The sequence below is a fragment of the Mustelus asterias genome, chromosome 19 (genome assembly GCF_964213995.1).
Source record: "Mustelus asterias chromosome 19, sMusAst1.hap1.1, whole genome shotgun sequence".
NCBI lineage: Eukaryota > Metazoa > Chordata > Chondrichthyes > Carcharhiniformes > Triakidae > Mustelus > Mustelus asterias.
Window position 1 is genome coordinate 26,668,740 of NC_135819.1, and position 22,728 is coordinate 26,691,467.

Below are 22,728 nucleotides of genomic sequence, written 5' to 3' on the forward strand. Positions count from 1 at the left end.
TCCATATCCCTCTATTCCCATCCTATTTATGTACATGTCAAGACGTCCCTTAAAAGTCACTACTGTATCCGCTTCCACTACCTCCCCCAGCAATGAGTTCCAGGAACCCACTACTCTCTGTGTAAAAAATCTGCCTCGTACATCTCCTTTAAATCTTCCCCCTCGCACCTTAAACCTATGCCTAATGGAAAATTCATCATTCCTGTCATCAATACCCAACTTAAATATGTCCATCATTCCTGCCGGTAGAAAATGCTCAAGGGATCAGTGTGTTGGAATGGTTCCTCCCCCTGAACCCCTCAAACCTCCCTCCTGCCCAACAACCATCCCTGAACTATCCCCCATGACACACCCCTCTCACACCTGACCCATTCCCACAAGCCCCTACCCTCATCTTGATGCTCCTCCCACCCATTCCATCCCCTACCTCAGCCCTGATGTATCCATCTTCGAAACATCTGGAAAAGGTCACACACCTCAAATCAATCTCAACCTTTTAGTACAGAATGGCAGATTAACTGAACTACTTAATATGCCTAAAATGAAGGGTGATGAGTGCACTTTTCGTTGTGTGACGATAAACCATAGAAACCCTACAGTGCAGAAAGAGGCCATTCGGCCCATCGAGTCTGCACCGACCACAAACCCACACAGGCCCTACCCCCATATCCCTACATATTTACCTGTTAATCCCTCTAACCCTCATATTTACCCACTAATCCCTCTAATCTACGCATTCTGGGACACTAAGGGGCAATTTAGCTTGGCCAATCAACCTAACCTGCACATCTTTGGACTGTGGGAGGAAACCGGAGCACCCGGAGGAAACCCACGCAGACACGAGGAGAATGTGCAAACTCCACACAGACAGTGACCCGAGCCGGGAATCGAACCCAGGTTCCTGGAGCTGTGAAGCAGCAGTGCTAACCACTGTGCTACCGTGCCACCCAGTCGAATTGAATGTGCTGGGCATCGTATTTCATCATTTTGGGAGATGGGAGTTTCTGCTTCTGGGACAGTAACAGGCTATGAATCTCCAGAAGCTGTCAGTCACACCCACTCACACTCAATTACATTCCGGTGAAATCTTTAAAGATGAAGCAAGAGGCTTGGTGATAATAAAGCTACTTCAGAATCAAATCCTGTGTGAAGAGTAGCACTCACTCCAGCTGAGATAGTGCCTGAGATTATTCTATAACCAGCATTCATTGGAGAAATGAAGACAGCAGGAATTCTAACATTGAGAAAAAGCAAAACAGCAAGTCTTCACTTCATTTCATGCTCTGCAGAATGCCTCAAGGCACAGTGCATGAGATCCATTATCAGCACTAACTTGGAAAATGAACCACCGCTCACATCTCTGTGCAGAGACTGCACATTCTCCCTGTGTCTGCATGGGTTTCCTCCGGGTGCTCCGGTTTCCTCCCACAGTCCAAAGATGTGCAGGTTAGGTGCATTGGCCACGCTAAATCCTTAGTGCCCCAGGATGCATAGGTTAGAAGAATTAGTGGGTAAACATGTGGGTTATGGGGATAGGGCCTGGGTGGTATTGTGGTCGGTGCAGACTTGATGGGCTGAATGGCCTCTTTCTCATAGAATCATAGAATCCCTACAGTGCAGACAGAGGCCATCTGGCCCATCGAGTCTGCACCGACCACAATCCCACCCAGGCCCTACCCCCATATATTTACCCACTAATCCCTCTAACCTACACATTTCAGGACACTAAGGGGCAATTTTAGCATGGCCAATCAACCTAACCCACACATCTTTGGAGTGTGGGAGGAAACCGGAGCACCCGGAGGAAACCCACGCAGACACGAGGAGAATGTGCAAACTCCACACAGGGTTTCTATGATTTTATGATCTCCCTCCACCTGTCGAACATCACAATAAATTCTTATATAAAGTGTTTTGTCAAATGCCCCAAGGGCTGGAATTCCTGCCACCAACCCATTAATGGCCAATAACTGGGCAGCGTTCTTGCCCTGGGCTGATGCCCAGCCCCTGATGTTTGAGCTGTTGGTTGGAGGGGAGAGGGTAGGTGTGGAGACCATGGCATTCTGAATAATTCAGCTCTAACAGAGCAGGGCAGAGAAACAAAGTCATACAGTAATAGAGGTTTACAGCATGCAAACAGGCCCTTCGGCCCAACTTGTCCATGCCGCCCCTTTTTTCTCAGACCTCTAAGCTTGTCCCAATTGCCCGCATTTGGCCCATATCCCTCTATAGCCATCTTATTCATGTAACTATCTAAAAGCTTTTTAAAAGACAAAATTGTACCCGCCTCTTTACTATCTCTGGCAACTTGTTCCAGATACTCACCACCCTCTGTGTGAAACAATTGCCCCTTTGGATCCTTTTGTATCTCTCCCCTCTCACCTTAAACCTGTGCCCTCTAGTTTTAGACTCTCTGACCTTTGGGAAAAGATATTGACTACCTAGCTGATCTGTGCCCCTCATTATTTTATAGACCTCTATAAGATCACACCTCAGCCTCCTACGCTCCAGAGAAAAATGTCCCAGCCGATCCAGCCTCTCCATATAACTCAAACCATCAAGTCCTGGTAGCATCGTAGTAAATTTTTCTGCACTCTTTCTAGTTTAATAATATCCTTTCTATAATAGGGTGACTGAACTGTATACATTATTCCAAGTGTGATCTTACCAATGTCTTGGACAACTTCAACAAGACGTCCCAACTCCTATTTTTCAATGTTCTGACCAATGAAACCAAGTATGCTGAATGCCTTCTTCACCACTCTGTCCATCTGTGACTCCACTTTCAATGAGCTATGAACATGCAGCCCTAGATCTCTTTGTTCTATAACTCTCCCCAGTGCCCTACCATTGACTGAGTAAGTCCTGCCCTGGTTCAATCTACCAAAATGCATCACCTCGCATTTATCTAAATTAAACTCCATCTGCCATTCGTCAGCCCACTGGCCCAATTGATCAAGACCCCGTTGCAATTGGAGATAACTTTCTTCACTGTCCACTATGCCACCAATCCTGGTGTCATCTGCAAACTTACTAACTATGCCTCCTATATTCTCATCCAAATCATTAATATAAATGACAAATAACAGTGGACACAGCACTGATCCCTGAGGCACACCGCTGGTCACAGGCCTCCAGTTTGAAAAACAACTCTCTACAAGCACCCTCTGGCTTCTGTCAAGAAGCCAATTTTGTATCCATTTAGATACCTCACCCTGGATCCCATGAGATTTAACCTTATGCAACAACCTACCATGCGGTACCTTGTCAAAGGCCTTGCTAAAGTCCATGTAGACAGCATCAACTGCACTGCCCTCATCTACCTTCCTGGTTACCCCTTCAAAAAACTCAAATCAAATTTGTGAGACATGATTTTCCACTCACAAAGCCATGCTGACTGTCCCTAATCAGTCCTTGCATCTCTCAATGCCTATAGATCCTGTCTCTCAAAATACCTTCCAACAATTTACCCACCACAGATGTGAGGCTCACTGGCCTGTAGTTCCCAGGCTTTTCCCTGCAGCCCTTTTTAAACAAAGGCACAACATTTGCCACTCTCCAATCTTCAGGCACCTCACCCGTGACTATCGATGATTCAAATATCTTGGCTAGGGGACCCGCAAATTCCTCCCTAGCCTCCCACAACGTCCTGGGAGACACTTCATCAGGTCCCAGGGATTTATCTACCTTGATGCGCTTTAAGACTTCCAGCACCTCCTTCTCTGTAATATGTACACTCCTCAAGACATCACTATTTATTTCCCCAAGTTCCATAACATCCATGCTTTTCTCAACAGTAAATACTGATGAGAAATATTCATTTAGGATCTCACCATCTTTTGTGGATCCGCACATGGATGACCTTGTTGATCCTTAAGAGGCCCTACTCTCTCACTAGTTACTCTTTTGCCCTTTATGTATTTGTAGAAGCTCTTTGGATTCCCCTTTGCCTTCTCTGCCAAAACAATCTCGTGTCCCCTTTTTGCCCTCCTGACTTCTCTCTTAACCCTACTCCCACACCCTCTATATATTTCAAGGGATCCACTTGATCCCAGCTGCCTAGGCATGTCATGTCAAGGGAATGGAAAGACACATCAATACAAATGATCATGCAAGTTAGGGTGGCACGATGGCACAGTGGTTAGCACTGCTGCCTCACAGCACCAGGGACCTGAATTTGGTTCCTGGCTTGGGTCACTGTCTGTGCGGAGTCTGCACGTTCTCCCCGTGTCTGTGTGGGTTTCCTCCGGGTGCTCCGGTTTCCTCCCACAGTCTGAAAGACGTGCTGGTTAGGTGCATTGGCCAGGCTAAATTCTCCCTCGGTGTACCCGAACAGGTGCCGGAGTGTGCCGATGAGGGGATGTTCACAGTAACTTCATTGCAGTGTTAATGTAAGCCTGATGTGACACGAATAAATAAACTTAAAACAAAACTTTAAAGTTAATATGGTAAAATAATACAAGTTTGTTTCTCAAAGGGTAGATTTGAAAAGTAGGAAAGTTCTGCTAAACCTTGTCTAGGCAGGAATAGATTGTGTACAATCCTAATCGGGATATTATAACAAGGAGGATCCAAAGAGACTTACAAGAATGGTACAAGAAAGGCAAAAAGGTCATGCCCTTTCAGAATAAGGAACAACATAGAACATAGAACATAGAACAGTACAGCACAGAACAGGCCCTTCGGCCCACGATGTTGTGCCGAGCTTTATCTGAAACCAAGATCAAGCTATCCCACTCCCTATCATCCTGGTGTGCTCCATGTGCCTATCCAATAACCGCTTAAATGTTCCTAAAGTGTCTGACTCCATTATCACAGCAGGCAGTCCATTCCACACCCCAACCACTCTCTGCGTAAAGAACCTACCTCGGACATCCTTCCTATATCTCTCACCATGAACCCTATAGTTATGCCCCCTTGTAATAGCTCCATCCACCCGAGGAAATAGTCTTTGAACGTTCACTCTATCTATCCCCTTCATCATTTTATAAACCTCTATTAAGTCTCCCCTCAGCCTCCTCCGCTCCAGAGAGAACAGCCCTAGCTCCCTCAACCTTTCCTCACAAGACCTACCCTCCAAACCAGGCAGCATCCTGGTAAATCTCCTCTGCACTCCTTCCAGCGCTTCCACATCCTTCTTATAGGTTTGGTTTCTTTTTGGTTTCTTTTTCTCAAGAGAAGGTTGAGAAGTGACCAATAATAGTGCTTCAATTCGGAAAGATTTTGATGGAGTTGATACAGAGAGAATGTTTCCTCTTGTGAGGAAGAGCAGAACTAGAGCTCATCAAATATAAATAGTCACCAAGAAATCCAACTGGGGAATCCAGGAGAAATCTCTGTGTCCGGAGAGTGATGAGAATGTGGAACTCACACCCACAGAGCGTGACTGCAGTGAATAGTATGGATGTATTTAAGAGGAGGTTACACTTTTTGATTCGATTTGATTTATTATTGTCACATGTATTAGCATACAGTGAAAAGTATTGTTTCTTGCGCACTATACAGACAAAGCATACCATTCATTGAGAAGGAAACGAGAGAGTGCAGAATGTAGTGTTACAGTCATAGCTAGGGTGTAGAGAAAGATCAACTTAATGCAAGGTAGGTCCATTCAAATGTCTGATGGCAGCAGGGAAGAAGCTGTTCTTGAGTTGGTCGGTATGCGACCTCAGACTTTTGTATCTTTTTCCCGACAGAAGAAGGTGGAAAAGAGAATGACCGGGATGCGTGGGGTCCTTAATTATGCTGGCTGCTTTGCCGAGGCAGCAGGAAATGTAGACAGAGTCAATGGACAGGAGGCTGGTTTGCGTGATGGATTGGGCTACATTCACGATCTTTTGTAGTTCCTTGTGGTTCTGGGCAGAGCAGGAGCCATACCAAGCTGTGATACAACCAGAAAGAATGCTTTCTATGGTGCACCCGTAAAAGATTGTGAGAGTTGTAGCTGACATGCCAAATTTCTTTAGTCTTCTGAGAAAGTAGAGGTGTTGGCGGGCTTTCTTAACTATAGTGTCAGCATGGGGGACCAGGACAGGTTGTTGGTGATCTGGACACCTAAAAACTTGAAACTCTTGACCCTTTCTACTTCGTCCCTGTTGATGTAGACAGGGGCATGTTCTCCTTTATGCTTCCTGAAGTCAATGACAATCTCCTTCGTTTTGTTGACATTGAGGGAGAGATTATTGTTGCTGCACCAGTTCACCAGATTCTCTATCTCATTCCTGTACTCTGTCTCGTCATTGTTTGTGACCCGACCCACTACGGTGGTGTTGTCAGCAAACTTGAAAATCGAATTGGAGGGGAATTTGGCCGCACAGTCAAAGGTGTATAAGGAGTATAGTAGGGGGCTGAGAACACAACCTTGTGGTGCACTGGTGTTCAGGATGATCGTGGAGGAGGTGTTGTTGCCTATCCTTACTGATTGTGGTCTGTGAGTTCAGACGTTCAGGATCCAGCCGCAGAAGGAGGAGCCAAGGCCCAGGCCATAGAGTTTGGAGATGAGTTTCGTAGGAATAATGGTGTTGAAGGCTGAGCTGTAGTCAATAAATAGGAGTCTGACATAAGTGTCTTTGTTATCGAGGTGTTTCAAGGTTGAGTGCAAGACCAGGGAGATGGCCTGCTGTGGACCTGTTGTGGTGGTAGGCAAACTGTAGTGGATCCAGGTAGCCCGGGAGGCTGGAATTGACTCGTGCCATGACTCGCCTTTCGAAGCACTCCATAATGATGGGTGTCAGAGCCACCGGCCGATAGTCATTAAGGCACGCTGCCTGGCCTTTCTTTGGTACTGGGGTGATGGTCGTCTTTACATCTCATGAGACTCACATGAGGGAAAAGGGAATTTACACAAATGAGAATTGGGAAAAAGGAGTTGGAAATGGAGCATAAGTGCTAGCATGGACTGTTTGGGCTGAATGGTCTGTTATGTGCTTTATAGCCTATGTAATCTTATGACCAATCATCTAATTTGCAGCCCAATTTTAATGTCACTCTCTGGCTGTTATTTTGTTTTTGATAGGACACAAACTCTTACACTGGAATCATTGATTCAATTATATAAATTATAATGATCAATGATCTCATATCTGATTGCACTTTAAGACCACACTTTAATTAACTGCACAACTATTCATCTAAATCTAGTACAGAAACTAAAGTTTATTAAAACACAATTGATCTAAGGAAGTGTTTCAATCTTCTGTAACATGTTTCCCATTTCCTCTCGTTTTTTTCAGTCTATTCCCACTCAAAAGGGCTTTAAATGGCGAAATGTAACCGTCTCCCATCCAGGGGCAGCAGTGACAGTGCTGCCTCTCCTAGCCTTATCCCTCCTGTTATCATGCCTCCTTTTATTTCTACTCTTTGGGTACTCTGCTCTCTATTCTTCCTCTTGGCAATGTTGCTGGGCTAGTAATCCTGAGGCTCAAGGGACACAGGTTCAAATCCCACCACGACAGCTGGTGAAGCTTGAATTCAGTTCATAAAATCTGGAATTGAAAGCTCACCTCAATGAAAGCATTGTCAATGTGTGTAAAAGGCCATCCACTAATGGGTGGAAATCTGCCATCCTTACCTGATCAGGTCTACACATAACTCTCAATCTTAACTGCCCTCTGTTCAGGGACAATAAATACTGGCCTTGCATTTCATGAAATAATAAAATAATGAAAAGCTCCGCAGGATGTTGTTGTGTGAAGCAACGAAGGGGGAGTTTACGACTGCTCTGAGCAATTGAAAATTAAAACCATGGTGATTATCAAACCCTGGGCTAAGCTGTCAAGTTCACTTCCATGGTCTACAATGGAACGGCCGCAGGGAGGGGATGTTTGATTAGTATTTCAGCCCCAGAGTATTACCTTTGCTTCGATGGAAGGTCAAGAATGGCACCGATGGACCAGACTATCGAGAAGAAGCCGTAAGCTACCAGATAGCTGGTGATTTCTTCCTTTTCTTTCTGTACCGTGGATGAGAAACTCTTTTCATCCATTGCTTTCAGAGCCTGAAAGGTCTCCTCGCTCTGGTCAACAGGATCTTCAGTAAAGCTACAATACAAGATGGCAGTCAGTGAGAGCCTTGTTTGTTAATGTTAGGCAGAATGAGACAGTCCATTAGACCTGTCCCATTGTTCGACAAACCCGTCATGTTTCAGCCGCTGTATATGGACCTCTGGTTCCCAAAGCTCCCTGTCCCTCCATCAAGCCTCTTGTGCCACTCCTACAACTTCTCCTTAATCCTGGCTCTGTCAACCAGCTCACTCCAATACCAGGTGAAGCAGTTAAAGGGCAGCAGGGTCCTGAGGACCAAATGGTCAGCAAACCTCCCCAGTCTCAAGATGACCAAGGCCTCTACAGATAAGTCTGGAACAAGCTGACAGAGGCAGTAGTAGAGGCGGGTACAATTTTGTCTTTTAAAAAGCATTTAGACAGTTACATGGGTAAGATGGGTATAGAGGGATATGGGCCAAATGCGGGCAATTGGGATCAGCTTAGGGATTTAAAAAAAAAAGGCGGCATGGACAAGTTGGGCCGAAGGGCCTGTTTCCATGCTGTAAACCTCCATGACTCTATCTATGACTATGACTAAGTGTGTCAGAGCCAATGGGGGAGCCTAAAGTAGGCCCTACCCCTCCAGAGCATGATCTGTGCATTTGTACAGGGGCTTAGTGAGACCACACCTGGTGTCCTGTACACTGTGCACAATTTTGGTCTCCTTAAGGATGGATACACTTGCATTGGAAGCAGTTCAGAGAAGGCTGACGAGGTTGATTCTTGGGATGAAGGGGTTTGTCTTCTGAAGGGAAGTTGAGCAGGTTGGGCCCACACTTATTATGGGGTTTCAAATGTACCAGAAGGAGTTATTAAGGGGATGTTTGCCCTCGAGTGGGAATCTAGTACTGGGTGAAGTCGTTTTCACATTCAGCAATTTCTTATTTAAGAAGAACATGAGGGGAATTTTGTTCTTTCAGAGTGTGGACCTCTCTTCCCAGAGAGCAGTGAATATATTCAAGGCTGAGTCAGACATATCTTTGATCTACAAAGGGAGTTGAGGGTAATGGAGGACAGGACAGGTGAGAAAGTGGAGTTAGGTCACAGTCAGACTAGCCATGATCTTATTGAATGGCAAAGCAGGCTGGAGGGGTCCAATAACCTACTCCTGCTCCTATTCCTAATGACTTGGAGGCTGTTTTTGTTGCTAGGCCTATCCCTATCATACTACCATCTTTAACATGGGGGTAGTGGAAGGAAGGGACAGGAACAGAATGCCAGCAGCAGCTGGAGTGAGTGCCACTGGAGGGATATTCAGATTGGATTAGGCCACACTGTCAGCTTTTACCCTTCTCCATTGGCACATTGCCTGATCTTTAGTGGAATTGTGGGTCAGAATCTCGCCCCTGAGCTATCTATCCACACCTTTACTCCCCCAGCTAACCACAGGCAGTCTTTGAAGCACCTTACCTGATTCCTGCCAACAAACTCTGGTAGATTTTCAGCATGGAGAGAGTCAGGTGCATGGAAGACGATTGTACCACTAAAGCACACTTCTGAACAAACTCCAAACATGGGGGCAACAGCCAGTCACACAACAGCTAGACAGAAAGCCAAGAATTACTGGGGTCTCCTCATTTACAGTTACACTTAATTTCACAACATTAAACCTCAGCTTGAAAGACTTTTCAGTACTGATTAAAACACGGTGAAATGAAGATTGAGTGATGAGGCTGGTGCTGTGAAGGGAGCTCAGGAACATACCTGTACCGTCTGCCTCTGCTCCGTGCTGAGCTGCTCAGGTAGCTTTGTCACTAACCAAGACCGGACCAATGGCTCCCAGCCCAGATTCATTGGCTCCATGTAAATCATTCCACATCTGCTTGACAGAAAGGGAGCGCCATCAGAGGTTATTTCCCATGTCAGATTGTTTTGTCCTTTAAGCCTGTACAGTGATCAGTGCACATGGACAATTCTCCACAAGAGACTAGCATTCACCAAAGCAGTGGCAGCATCTTCACACAAGAAGCTCCCACACTCACTCTTCACTTAAACCTTTTAATAAGAATCATATGTGGCAAGTCTAATCTGCTTCTGTTCCCATCCCCAAAGAGATTGATAACTTTTAAAGCAATATTTGAATTCCCAGTGACTGACATAAATGCACAACATGTTTTCAAGTATTAAAATGTTTGCTGTAACAAACAAACTAAAAGCAACAGCATCTAAACATTACTTAGCAGCCAAGGAGTAATCTAAACTACAGAAAAGATAACCCTAATTAATGCGGCATGTTGGCACAGCAGTTAGCACTGCTGCCTCACAGCGCCAGGAACCCGGGTTCAATTCTGGTCTTGGGTGATTCTCTGTGTGGAGTTTGCACGTTCTCCCCGTGTCTGCGTGGGTTTCCTCCGGGTGCTCCGGTTTCCTCCCACAGTCTAAAGATGTGCGGGTTAGGTGGACTGGCCGTGCTAAATTGCCCCTTAGTGTCCCGGGATATGTAGGCTAGGGGGGATAAATAAATGGGGTTATGGGGATAGGGCCTGGGGAAGATGCTTTTTCACAGAGTTTGTATAGATTCAATGGACTGAATGGCTTCCTTTTGTACTGTAGAATTCTATGAAATTATGTTTTAACATTTCTGATAACCCCACACGCCAGTCACACAACAGCTGGACAGAAAGTCAAGAATTGCTGGGGCCGCCTCACTTACAGTTACACTTAATTTTACAACATTAAGTATAGATTACAGAATGCTTTCCACAGGATTAGCGAGTTTACAGGATACAGCCACTCCCTGCTTCTAATCTGTTTCCCTGCTTTACCCAGTTGGAATGTGAAGTGATGGTTGAAAGGTGTTTCCCTCAGTTTTTGGAGAATTCCCGAATTGGTGACCAGCAGTAAGGCCACTCCGACAGGGACAAATTTTCCTGAGTTTGTACAGAGCTATGGGGTGCATCTCTACAACCAGAGAGCATCCTTCCTCCCCTGTTCGGGAGGTAGTTCACAGAAAAACAGCACAGACAGCCCCTGAACCCAGGCCTCTGACCTTGGACCCCTGAATCCTGACTGTGGACCATGGACCCGGCCAGACCCTTGAATCCGACCTCTCAACCTGGGCCCCTGAACCCAGACCCCTGAACCCGACCCTTGACTCCGGACAACTGAACCCGACCCTTGACTCCGGACAACTGAACCCAAACCCTGGACCTGACCTCTGAACCCAGAGCTTGCCATTTTCCTCAGTGGGCCAGGGGTACGAAGAGTTTGTCTATCAATGGTTCACAGTTAGTCAGATCTAAGACTCACTCATGGAACCTCTAAAACCCAACGTGTGCACTTTAGCCTTGGTGGGAGACGGTATAAACCTACCAGAGTTCTTTGGAGAGGGAGGGTGCCCTGTTGTATTCAGTCCTGGGATAGCTTTGGGAGAATTCAGGTGCCCTTTGGGGTTCATAAAATTAGACAGGACTGTGCATAAAGAGCACAAAAACCCATTGGAACTGCCATGTGATCTGTCAAAGGCAACTGTCAGGATGTCAAGGAATTTAAATCCCTTTTCGTTTCTCTTGGTTTGCCCCAACCCAACCCCATTCCCCTTTCTCTTATGTCTTTGACACCTTGGTCAATCTCTCCTTTGCTCTGACCTATCCCTGCCCTTCTCTTTTGTCCCACCCCCTCCACCCACCTCTCCAATGAGACCCTCCATCACATTCCTCTCCCTCTTCAATTCTGTAGAAAGGTCATTTAGACTCAAAACATTAACTCTGTTTCTCTCTCCACAGATGCTGCCAGACCTACTGAGACTTTCCAGCATTCTCTGTTTTTATTTCAGATTTCCAGCAGTATTTTGCTTTGATTTAAACGTCCTGCCCTTTAAATATTTGAAAATAACCCACATAAGAATAAGAGTCTGCAGTGTGAAACAAACAGTATGTGCTAATTCTTATGTCGATTAACATATGCCATTACCATTATTCTGTGAGAGCTAATCGATAGATTTCACAACCTCTCTTCACATTCCTGCTAATTCACTGTTTCATTGACAGCTCCAAGTGCTTATAAAGACTTTGAAGTGGGATTGTAAATACAAATGCTTGTTTTTTTATCAGGAAGTTAAATGTAGTGACTGGGTTTTTATGAGAGTGGGGACTTTGGAAATAGACATTTTGTAACTTGATATTTAATCTCACCATGGATTAGGAGGTCTGCAACACCTAACGGCCGCCCTGGTTCCCAATATTCCTCTCAGCCCCCCTACCCAACAGGCACCCGGTCAACTGTCATGCTGCCCATGCCCCCACCCAACACATGCCACCCCCACCCCCCCCGCCCCCAACCTGACTCTGACAAGCCCAGGACACTCTCACTTGCTTCATAGCCAATGAAGCACTCCAGCACTGTAGCTATGGGAACCAAGCAGCTGATTTACATTGTGCACATGGCAGAATAATCTATTTTTGTCTCTTTGGCGGGAGGTTAAATATTGTCCAGGAGACTGGGGAGAACTCTCTCCTTCGAAGCTGCCATGGGAACCTTCTCACCACTGGAGAGATGGGAGCTCTGAATGCTGGAGCTCTGCTTCCGGTGTGAAATAACTCTCACAAAGCGAGGCCTCAGTCTCGACACAAAGCAGCAAAAATACAAGTTTCACACACGGAGTGGCTCTGGTACATTTGCAGCTCAGGGATCATAGAATCATAGAATCCTACAGTGCAGAAGGAGGCCATTCGGCCCATCGAGTCTGCACCGAATACAATCCCACCCAGGCTCTATCCTCATAACCCCATGCATTTACCCTGCTGATCCCCCTGACAGTGAGGGGCAATTTAACGTGGCCAATCCACCTAACCTGCACATCTTTGGACTGTGGGAAGAAACCGGAACATCCGGAGGAAACCCACGCAGACACGGGGAGAATGTGCAAACTCCACACAGACAGTGACCCAAGCCGGGAATCGAACCTGGGACCCTGGCGCTGTGAGGCAGCCATGCTAACCACATGTCCACCATGCCCCCTTGTCCCCACCCCGACGCCCCGACCCTGTGCCCACAGCCCCTGGTGTCCCCACCCCCTCCCCTCCATCACCTCACACTGATGCCTATGCCACACTGTTAATTTCCTGTACTCACCTGCTGACTGTTGCGGGTGATGCCTGCTTCAGATCCAGAACTTCAAATATTATATTCTGCTGGCAGCTCATCTGAATAATCTCACCGCTCATCAGGCAGAGCTGTGGGATATTAATAAGCTTGACATTAATATACAATCCACACGGCACACTCTGTGAGAGCGACACGAAGCACCCGGATCCAAAAGCAGCTTCTCAATGAGAAATAATGGGAACTTTATCACTTCATAGGTTTAGCATAATAAACGTTACAAAGATGACAATAGAATAAGCGGGAGATTTCTTTGCTAACAGTGTCATACATTTCAAACAGAATCAAATGTTTTCCTAGCCCTGGAGGGGATTATGTGGGAATCTTCATTCAAATGGGATGATTATTCTTCACAGCTGAAGCAGAACGAAGAGATTAAATCTGATTTGATTGTCTGCTGAATAAAATGGTACATATTAAAGTGTTAGAGTTGGCACTCTTGCCAGTTGTACAAGTCCAAGCTCAGTGTCAAATAGCCTGCTGAGTCTTTGGAAGTGGAATCTGTCAGCGTGCAGGCCTGTCTCCAGTGCCCGTTACCTTCTTGTTATCGTCGAGGACTGTGTTCATGTTCTCCACCCACACTGCATCTACTGGACCGTCAAAGATACACCACTTCCTGTCTCTGGTGGGGCTGGTGGCATGTTCTCGAAAGACATTCGCCAGGACTCCTGTCATAACAACATAAGAACATAAGAACTAGGAGCAGGAGTAGGCCATCAGGTCCCTTGAGCTTGCTCCACCATTCAATAAGATGATGGCTGATTTTTGTGCACTCAGCTCCACTTACCCGCCCGCTCACCATAACCCTTAATTCCTTTACTGTTCAAAAATTTATCTATCCTTGCCTTAAAAACATTCAATGAGGTAGTCTCAACTGCTTCACTGGGCAGGGAATTCCACAGATTCACAACCCTTTGGGTGAAGAAGTTCTTCCTCAACTCAATCCTAAATCTGCTCCCCCTTATTTTGAGGCCATGCCCCCTAGTTCTAGTTTCACCTGCCAGTTGAAACAACTTCCCTGCTTCTATCTTATCTATTCCCTTCATAATCTTATGTGTTTCTATAAGATCTCCCCTCACTCTTCTGAATTCCAATGAGTATAGCCCCAGTCTACTCGGTCTCGCCTCATAAGCCAACCCACTCAACTCCGGAATCAACCTAGTGAATCTCCTCTGCACCCGCTCCAGTGCCAGTAAGGAGACCAAAACTGTACACAGTACTCCAGGTGTGGCCTCACCAGCACCTTATACAGCTGCAACATAACCTCGCTGTTTTTAAATTCCATCCCTCTAGCAATGAAGGACAAAATTCCATTTGCCTTCTTAATTACCTGCTGCACCTGCAAACCAACTCCTTGAGATTCCTGCACAAGGACACCCAGGTCCCTCTGCACAGCAGCATGTTGCAATTTTTTACCATTTAAATAATAGTCCATTTTGCTGTTATTCCTACCAACATGGATGACCTCACATTTACCAACATTGTACTCCATCTGCCAGACACTCGCCCACTCACTTAGACTATCTATATCCCTTTGCAGACTTTCAGCGTCCTCTGCACACTTTGCTCTGCTGCTCATCTTAGTGTCATCTGCAAATTTTGACACACTACACTTGGGTCCCCAACTCCAAATCATCTATGTAAATCGTAAACAATCCAAATCAAACAGTTTCCAGAGCTTACTTTACAGAGAAAACAGCTGTCACATCACGCCGCAGTATTAGCTCAAGCTGCCAACTCTATTGTAATAGTGGCACCAAGTTGCTCTGAATATTCAACATGCAGCAACTCTGGCAGATTCTCTGGCGAGAGAGACAGAGTTAAATCGATTTTGGTGGGACTGGAAAACCCCACTGGTGGGAAGGGCTTGAAAATAGGGACATTTGTCCCAAGCTCAGCCCATCACCTCTATCTCCACTTGATTATTTTCCTCCCTCTTTTAACTCCTTTTCTCTCCTAGCCTTGTCCTTCCTATTGTCCTGTCTTCTTTTATTTCTCCTCTTTGGGTACTCTGCCCTCTATTCTGCCCCCGGCCATATTATCTTAAAACAGAGCAGTTTCTGTGTGCACGCTGATGATAGCTGGTTCTACCTTGCTGGAATCTCTCTCGATTCCTGCACCATCTCTAAGTGATCAGACTGCTTATCCAACCCAGTACAGAAAGAGCAGACATTTACTGCCATTGAGTATTGGAAAGTTAGAAGCCATTGTCTTGAACCTCCCATCACAAACTCTGCAACCTCACCACTCACTTCATTCTGCTCTCCAGAGACTGGTTGGTGCCACACCAGACTGTTCACAACTTTGCTGTCATATTTAACCGTGAGATGGTGTCCAACCTCATATCCACACCATCTATTTCCACCTCCATATCATTGCCTGACTCCGTACCTGCCTCCTCTCATCTGCTGCTGAAACCCTCATTCATCTCTTTGTTGTCTCTAGAGTAGATTATTCTAAGGTACTTCTGGCTGTTTTCCGATATTCTACTTTCCATAACCTTGAACTCTTCTAGTGCATGCCCAGTCCCGTTCACCCTTCGCCCATTTCACTGACCTACACCACTTAAGCAGCACCTTAAAATCCTCATCCTTATTTTCAAATCCCTCCCTATCTCTGTAATCCAGCCTCATGTTCCTCCCAGACCTCTGATCCTCTAATTCTGCCTTCTTCAGCATCATGGATTTTAATACTTTATCATGAATGGCCATCCCTTAGTTCGCAAACAGCAGAATTCCCTCCCTAACCCTCTCTGCCTCCTTGGGGCAGATTTACATTGGAATACACTGTGCTGGGCCACACGGTCTGCAAACCATGAGCGAGTGATGACATTGCTCATCCTGAAGAGTGCTCTTCGCTCCCCTGCCCCTTTCTTCCCATTTCCTCACCCGCTCTGTGAACTCCTGGAATGTGTCTTTTCATTGGCTGCTCATTGAAGTTGCATCACACCCAGTACGGACTGGCGCTGGTGGCTAACCCTGCCTCTGATTGGCCTGTCTCTCCACCTCTCAGCTTCCCATGATGCTTTCCTATCTGAGAAGCTACAAACGGAACAGAGGTTGTGTCGGGGCTGTAACTGCTCTGGGCACTGTCACCTAACAGTGGGAATTTGTGAGGGAAGATTGGATAGAGTAAGACCACCCCTTTCCACTCTGCTGGTTACTAATTTGATTAACATGTATGATCTCGCCCGCAGCACGGGATTCTCCAGCCTCGCCCGCGGCATGGGATTCTCCAGCCTCGCCCATGGCACGGGATTCTCCAGCCTCGCCCGCGGCACGGGATTCTCCAGCCTTGCCCACAGCACGGGATTCCCCAGGCCCGATAGCATTGATAGCATTTGAGAACATTACATGCACAGTGGACAATGTGGATGTGGTGTATCTGGATTTCCAGAAGGCATTTGACAAGGTGCCGCACCAAAGACTGCTACATAAGATAAAGGTGCACAGTGTTACGGGTAATGTATGAGCATGGATAGAGGATTGGTTAACTAACAGAAAGCAAAGAGTGGGGGTAAATGGGTGTTTTTCTGGTTGGCGATCAGTGACTAGTGGTGTGCCTCAGGGATCAGTGTTGGGACTGCAATTGTTTACGATTTACATCGATGATTTGGAGTTGGGGAACAAGTGTAGTGCGTCAAAATTCGCAGATGACACTAAGATGGGTGGCAGAGCAAAGTGTGCAGAGGACGCAAATCCGCAAAGGGATATAGATAATCTAAGTGAGTGGGCAGGGGTCTGGCAGATGGAGTACAATGTTGGTAAATGTGAGGTCATCCATTTTGGTAGGAACAACAGCAAAATGGACTATTATTTAAATGGTAAAAAATTGCAGCATGCTGCTGTGCAGAGGGACCTGGGTGTCCTTGTGCAGGAATCACAAGGAGTTACTTTGCAGGTGCAGCAGGTAATTAAGAAGGCAAATGGAATTTTGTCCTTCATTGCTAGATGAATGGAGTTTAAAAACAGGGAGGTTATTTTGCAGCTGGATAAGGTGCTGGTGAGGCAACACCTGGAGTACTGTATACAGTTTTAGTCTCCTTACTTGAGAAAGGATATACTGGCACTGGAGCGGGTGCAGAGGAGATTCACTAGGTTGATTCCGGAGTTGAGTGGGTTGGCTTATGAGGCGAGACCGAGTAGACTGGGGCTATACTCATTGGAATTCAGAAGAATGAGGGGAGATCTTATAGAAACATATAAGATTATGAAGGGAATAGATAAGATAGAAGCAGGGAAGTTGTTTCCACTGGCGGGTGAAACTAGAACGAGGGGGCATAGCCTCAAAATAAGGGGAAGCAGATTTAGGACTGAGTTGAGGAGGAACTTCTTCACACAAAGGGCTGTGAATCTGTGGAATTCCCTGCCCAGTGAAGCAGTTGAGGCTACCTCATTGAATGTTTTTAAGGCAAGGATAGATAAATTTTTGAACAGTAAAGGAATTAAGGGTTATGGTGAGCGGGCGGGTAAGTGGAGCTGAGTCCACAAAAAGATCAGCCATGATCTTATTGAATGGTGGAGCAGGCTCGAGGGGCCAGATGGCCTACTCCTGCTCCTGGTTCTTATGTTCTTATCTCCCACCCCGCCAGGGGTATTTCACTGCGCCGGGGTTTAGACTAGCTCCCCACTTGCGGAAACTAGTGGAAGACCCCGCCGGAGTGGGGGGGACAATCGGGGGCCCCCCAGGGGTCGGGCGGTGGAGGGGGGCGGTGGTGCCCCTTGGGCATGGGCCCATGCCCGGGGGCACCTTGGCACTGCCCACCAGGCATCAGGCAGTGCCAAGGGAGCTGGGCCAGGGGGTGGGGCCTAGGGGACAAGGAGGTGTGGCCCGTGGGGGGGGTAAGGCTTATTGTGGGTGGGGTCAAGGGGGCGGGGCCTAGGGGCAATCGGTGGGGGTGAGGGGTCCGTCAGGGATGGAGGGATGCCAGCGATCGGGACAGGCTGGGCGGTGGTGGGGGAATTGCCACTGTTGGGGCGGGGGGGGGGGGGGGGGGGTTGGGGGCTGACCTGGGAATGTTTGTGTGGATCAAGGTGGGGGGGACTGAAGGGGCAACACTGCGGGGTTCCAGGGCTGGCCAGCAAACGGGGAGACTGACAGATCGGGGCCCCTGCACATGCGCAGAACTGTCAGACTCCGACGCGAATAGGCCCCACCCCCCCCGAGCATTTAATGTTATTTCCGATTGTGACCTCTGCATTACACAGAGTGTGGGAGATTCGAGTCTGAACTCTCACTGGAAAAAAACAGTCGTGATTTACACCAGTTTTCCCACAAATCCAGCACTTTTGGGAGAATTGCCCCCCCCCATATCTTTTTCTTTTTGTTTCAAACACACAATCTCTAACATAGTTTGGACATCACAAAGAGCAAATTAGTGATGAGGCAGGATTTTCTTTTATTGAGAACACTGAGAAAAGATCCCAAGCAGAGGAACGAAGAGATTGTGGTCCTCACACTTCAATGATAGAAGGCTGGAGAAAATCAACAACAGAATTGAAGGTTTAAGTGCCAGTCCAGGGAGACCAAGAAAGATCAGTGAGGGTGAGATTCCAGGCAGTTCCTCCCAAATTTGAAAAGAAGGGATGCTCTGCTATATGAGAGGAGCCGTTTGAATAAAAGAATATATCAAGTCAATGGTCTCCAGGGTAAAAGGGGGAAGACAGTTAAAAAAGATAGACCGAACAGTCTCGAGTCATTAGTGTCTGTGAGAGAAATGGTGGGTCAACTCAGTGCATGGGCATTTTCAATGAAGAAAATGAATAAGAGTTCCTGTGCAGTGCATTTGCAGTACTTTGTACAAGTGAATAAAATCACAAATGAGTTGCTCGTACCAGCTTTTCTCAATACAACAGGAAGTAAAAACTTCAACTGCTCTGATGCTTGATTCATCCAGCAAGCCAGGAACCAAAACATACGACAACTTGGCAAAGATCCTTGAAGAGCATTACTCTCCAAAGCCACTGATCATCATGGAACGGTTCAGGTTCCACCGGAGGAATAAAGTGGAAGGTGAAAACTTTGCTCAGTTTATGACAACATTAAAAAGACTGGCACAACATTGTGAGTTTGGTGAGTCATTTGAAGACACTCTTTGAGATCATCTAGTCTGCAGTCTCCAAAATGAGGCTATCCAAAGAAGATTGTTTATTGAACATACTTACAGTCAGAAACAGGAGAATTCATAATGGGGAATAAAGAAATGGCTGAAGAATTAAATTGTATTTTGCTTCAGTCTTCACAAAGGAAGACATGAATAATGTATCAGATGTTCAGAGAGAAGCATGGTTTAGTGAGGAGCTGAAGGAAATCAGCATTTTTAGAGAAATGGTTTTGGGGAAATTGATGGGATTGAAGATGGATATATCTCCAAGTCCTGATCATCTTCATCCCAGAGTAGTTAAGGAAATGGCCCTGGAGATAGCGGATCCATTGGTGGTTATTTTCCAAAATTCGATGGACTCTGGAATAGTTCCTGCAGATTGGACGGTGGCTACTGTAAACCCGCTTTTCAAAAAGGGAGGTAGAGAGAAAACAGGGAACTATAGACCAGTGAGCCTAACGTCGGTACTGGGGAAGTTGCTAGAGCCTATTATTAAGGATTTCATAACTCGGCATTTGGAATGCAGTGGTATCATCCGACAAAGTCAACATGGATTTACAAAGGGAAATCACGCTTGACGAATCTATTGGAATTTTTTGAGGATGTAACTAGTAGAGTTAGAAATCATAGAAACCCTACAGTACAGAAAGAGGCCATTCGGCCCATCGAGTCTGTACCGACCACAATCCCACCCAGACCCTACTCCCATATCCCTACATATTTTACCCACTAATCCCTCTAACCTATGCATCTCAGGACACTAAGGGGCAATTTTAACATGGCCAATCAACCTAACCCGCACATCTTTGGACTGTGGGAGGAAACCGGAGCACCCGGAGGAAACCCACGCAGACACGAGGAGAATGTGCAAACTCCACACAGACAGTGACCCAAGCCGGGAATCAAACCCAGGTCCCTGGAGCTGTGAAGCAGCAGTGCTAACCACTGTGCTACCGTGCCGCCCTAGTTGACAGAGGATGTGGTTTATTTAGACTTTCAGAAGGCTTTCGACAAGATCTCACACAACAGACTACCATGTAAAGTTAAAGCACATGGGATTGCAGGTAAAGTCTTGAGATGGATAGAAAACTGGTTAGCAAATAGGAAGCAAAGAGGCATAAATAGGTATTTTTCTGATTGGCAGTCAGTGACTAGTGAGGTTCCGCAGGGATCTGTGCTAGGACCCCAACTGTTCACATTATATATTAATGATTTGGAAGAGGGAACTGAATGTATTATCTCCAAATTTGCAGATAGAACCATAGAACCATAGAAAATTACAGCTCAGAAATAGGCCTTTTGGCCCTTCTTGTCTGTGCTGAACCATTTTATGCCTAGTCCCACTGACCTGCACTTGGACCATATCCCTCCACACCCCTCTCATCCATGAACCCGTCCAAGTTTTTCTTAAATGTTAAAAGTGACCCCGCATTTACCACTTTATCCGGCAGCTCATTCCACACTCCCACCACTCTCTGCGTGAAGAAGCCCCCCCTAATATTCCCTTTAAACTTTTCTCCTTTCACCCTTAACCCATGCCCTCTGGTTTTTTTCTCCCCTAGCCTCAGTGGAAAAAGCCTGCTTGCATTCACTCTATCTATACCCATCAAAATCTTATACACCTCTATCAAATCTCCCCTCAATCTTCTACGCTCCAGGGAATAAAGTCCCAACCTATTCAATCTCTCTCTGTAACTCAGCTTCTCAAGTCCCGGCAACATCCTTGTGAACCTTCTCTGCACTCTTTCAATCTTATTTACATCCTTCCTGTAACTAGGTGACCAAAACTGTACACAATACTCCAAATTCGGCCTCACCAATGCCTTATATAACCTTACCATAACACTCCAACTTTTATACTCGATACTCCGATTTATAAAGGCCAATGATGATACAAAGATGATACAAAGTTGGGTGGGAGGGTGAGCTGTGAGGAGGATACAGAGATGCTTCAGCGTGATTTGGACAAGCTGAGTGTGTGGACATGTGCATGGCAGATGCAGTATAATGTGGATAAATGTGAGGTTATCCACTTTGGTAGCAATAATAGAAAGACAGATTATTACTTGAATGGGTGTAAATTGAGAGAGAGGTGGATATTCAGCAAGATCTTGGTCTCCTTGTGCATCAGTTGCCGAAAGTAAGCGCACAGATACAGCAGGCAGTAAAAAGGCAAATGGTATGTTGGCCTCCATAGCGACAGTATAGGGTAGGGATGTTTTGCTGCAATTGTATAGAGTGTTGGTGAGGCCACACCTGGAGTATTGTGTGCAGTTTTGGTGTCCTTATCTAAGGAAGGATGTCCTTGCTATAGAGGGAGTACAGTGAAGGTTTACCAGGCTGATTCCTGGAATGGCAGGTCTGTCATATGAGGAGAGACTAAATTGGTTAGGATTATATTCACTGGAGCTCAGAAGAGTGAGAGGGGGGATCTCTGAGAAACGTATAAAATTCTAACAGGGTTAGACAGGGTAGATTCAGAGAGAATATTCTCGATGGTGGGGGAGTCTAGAACTAGGAGTCATAGTTTGAGGATAAAGGATAAACCTTTTAGGACTGAGGTGAGGAGAAATTTCTTCACCTAGAGAGTGGTGAATGTGTGGAATTCACTACCACAGAATGTAGTTGAGGCCAAAACATTGTGTGACTTCAAGAAGAAATTAGATAAAGCTCTTAGGGCTAAAGGGATGAAGGGATATGGGAGAAGGGGGATCAGGATATTGAATTCGATGATCAGCCATGATCAAAATGAATGGCGGAGCAGGCTTGACAGGCTGAATGGCCAACTCCTGCTTCTAGTTTCTATATGTTTGTATGCTTTTACTTTAAAGACAGCAGTAGAAATTGCAGTGTCGATGGAACTGGCTACTAAAGAGGCTTCAACAATTTGGTAATCCAGAAACATGGTTTCAAATCGCACCACAGTATCCGACAAATTTAAATTCAATGTAGTAAAGACTCATCTGGTTGACTGATATCCTTTAGGGAAGGATCACTGTCATCCTCAACAGGTACTGTCAGACCTGCTGCGATTTTCCAACATTTTCTGTTTTTGTTTCAGATTCCAGCATCCGCAGTATTTTGCTTTTATCTGCCATCTTTACCTGTGGTTGACTCTTTAACTATCTCTGAAATGGCCCAGCACACCACTCAATCGTACCAAGGTGCTAGGAAAAGTCAAATGGAAGTATAACATATAGACCTTTTGGCATCGACCGATATTGCAAAGGCCAACACTGCAAAGTCCTTCTTACTAATGCCTGAGGGCTTGTGCTAAACTTGGGAGAGCTCTGTCACAGGCTAGTCAAGCTACAGTTTGACACTGTGGCTGGAAATCTCTGGTCTCACAGCCCCGCTACCCCTGCCAGTGAGAATGGAGAATTTGGCACTCCACCACATCTCCGTTCACAGCAGCGGGATCAGATAATCCCAGCTGCGGGCGAGGTTGGAAAATTCTGGCCAATATCGTTATACTCACAG

General features: G+C 46.1%; 1 protein-coding gene across 1 annotated transcript in view; it reads right to left on the reverse strand.

The window, feature by feature from the left end:
- Positions 1 to 22,728, reverse strand: part of LOC144507660 (dynein axonemal heavy chain 3-like) — a 459,789-nt gene that overhangs the window by 187,949 nt on the left and 249,112 nt on the right. Inside the window, exons 22-26 of the mRNA XM_078234817.1 lie at positions 13,683 to 13,813; positions 13,116 to 13,216; positions 9,747 to 9,861; positions 9,453 to 9,583; positions 7,854 to 8,039 (exon numbers count right to left, since the gene is read on the reverse strand). Coding sequence (XP_078090943.1) covers positions 7,854 to 8,039; positions 9,453 to 9,583; positions 9,747 to 9,861; positions 13,116 to 13,216; positions 13,683 to 13,813 — 664 coding nt within the window. The remainder of the gene's footprint in view (positions 1 to 7,853; positions 8,040 to 9,452; positions 9,584 to 9,746; positions 9,862 to 13,115; positions 13,217 to 13,682; positions 13,814 to 22,728) is intronic.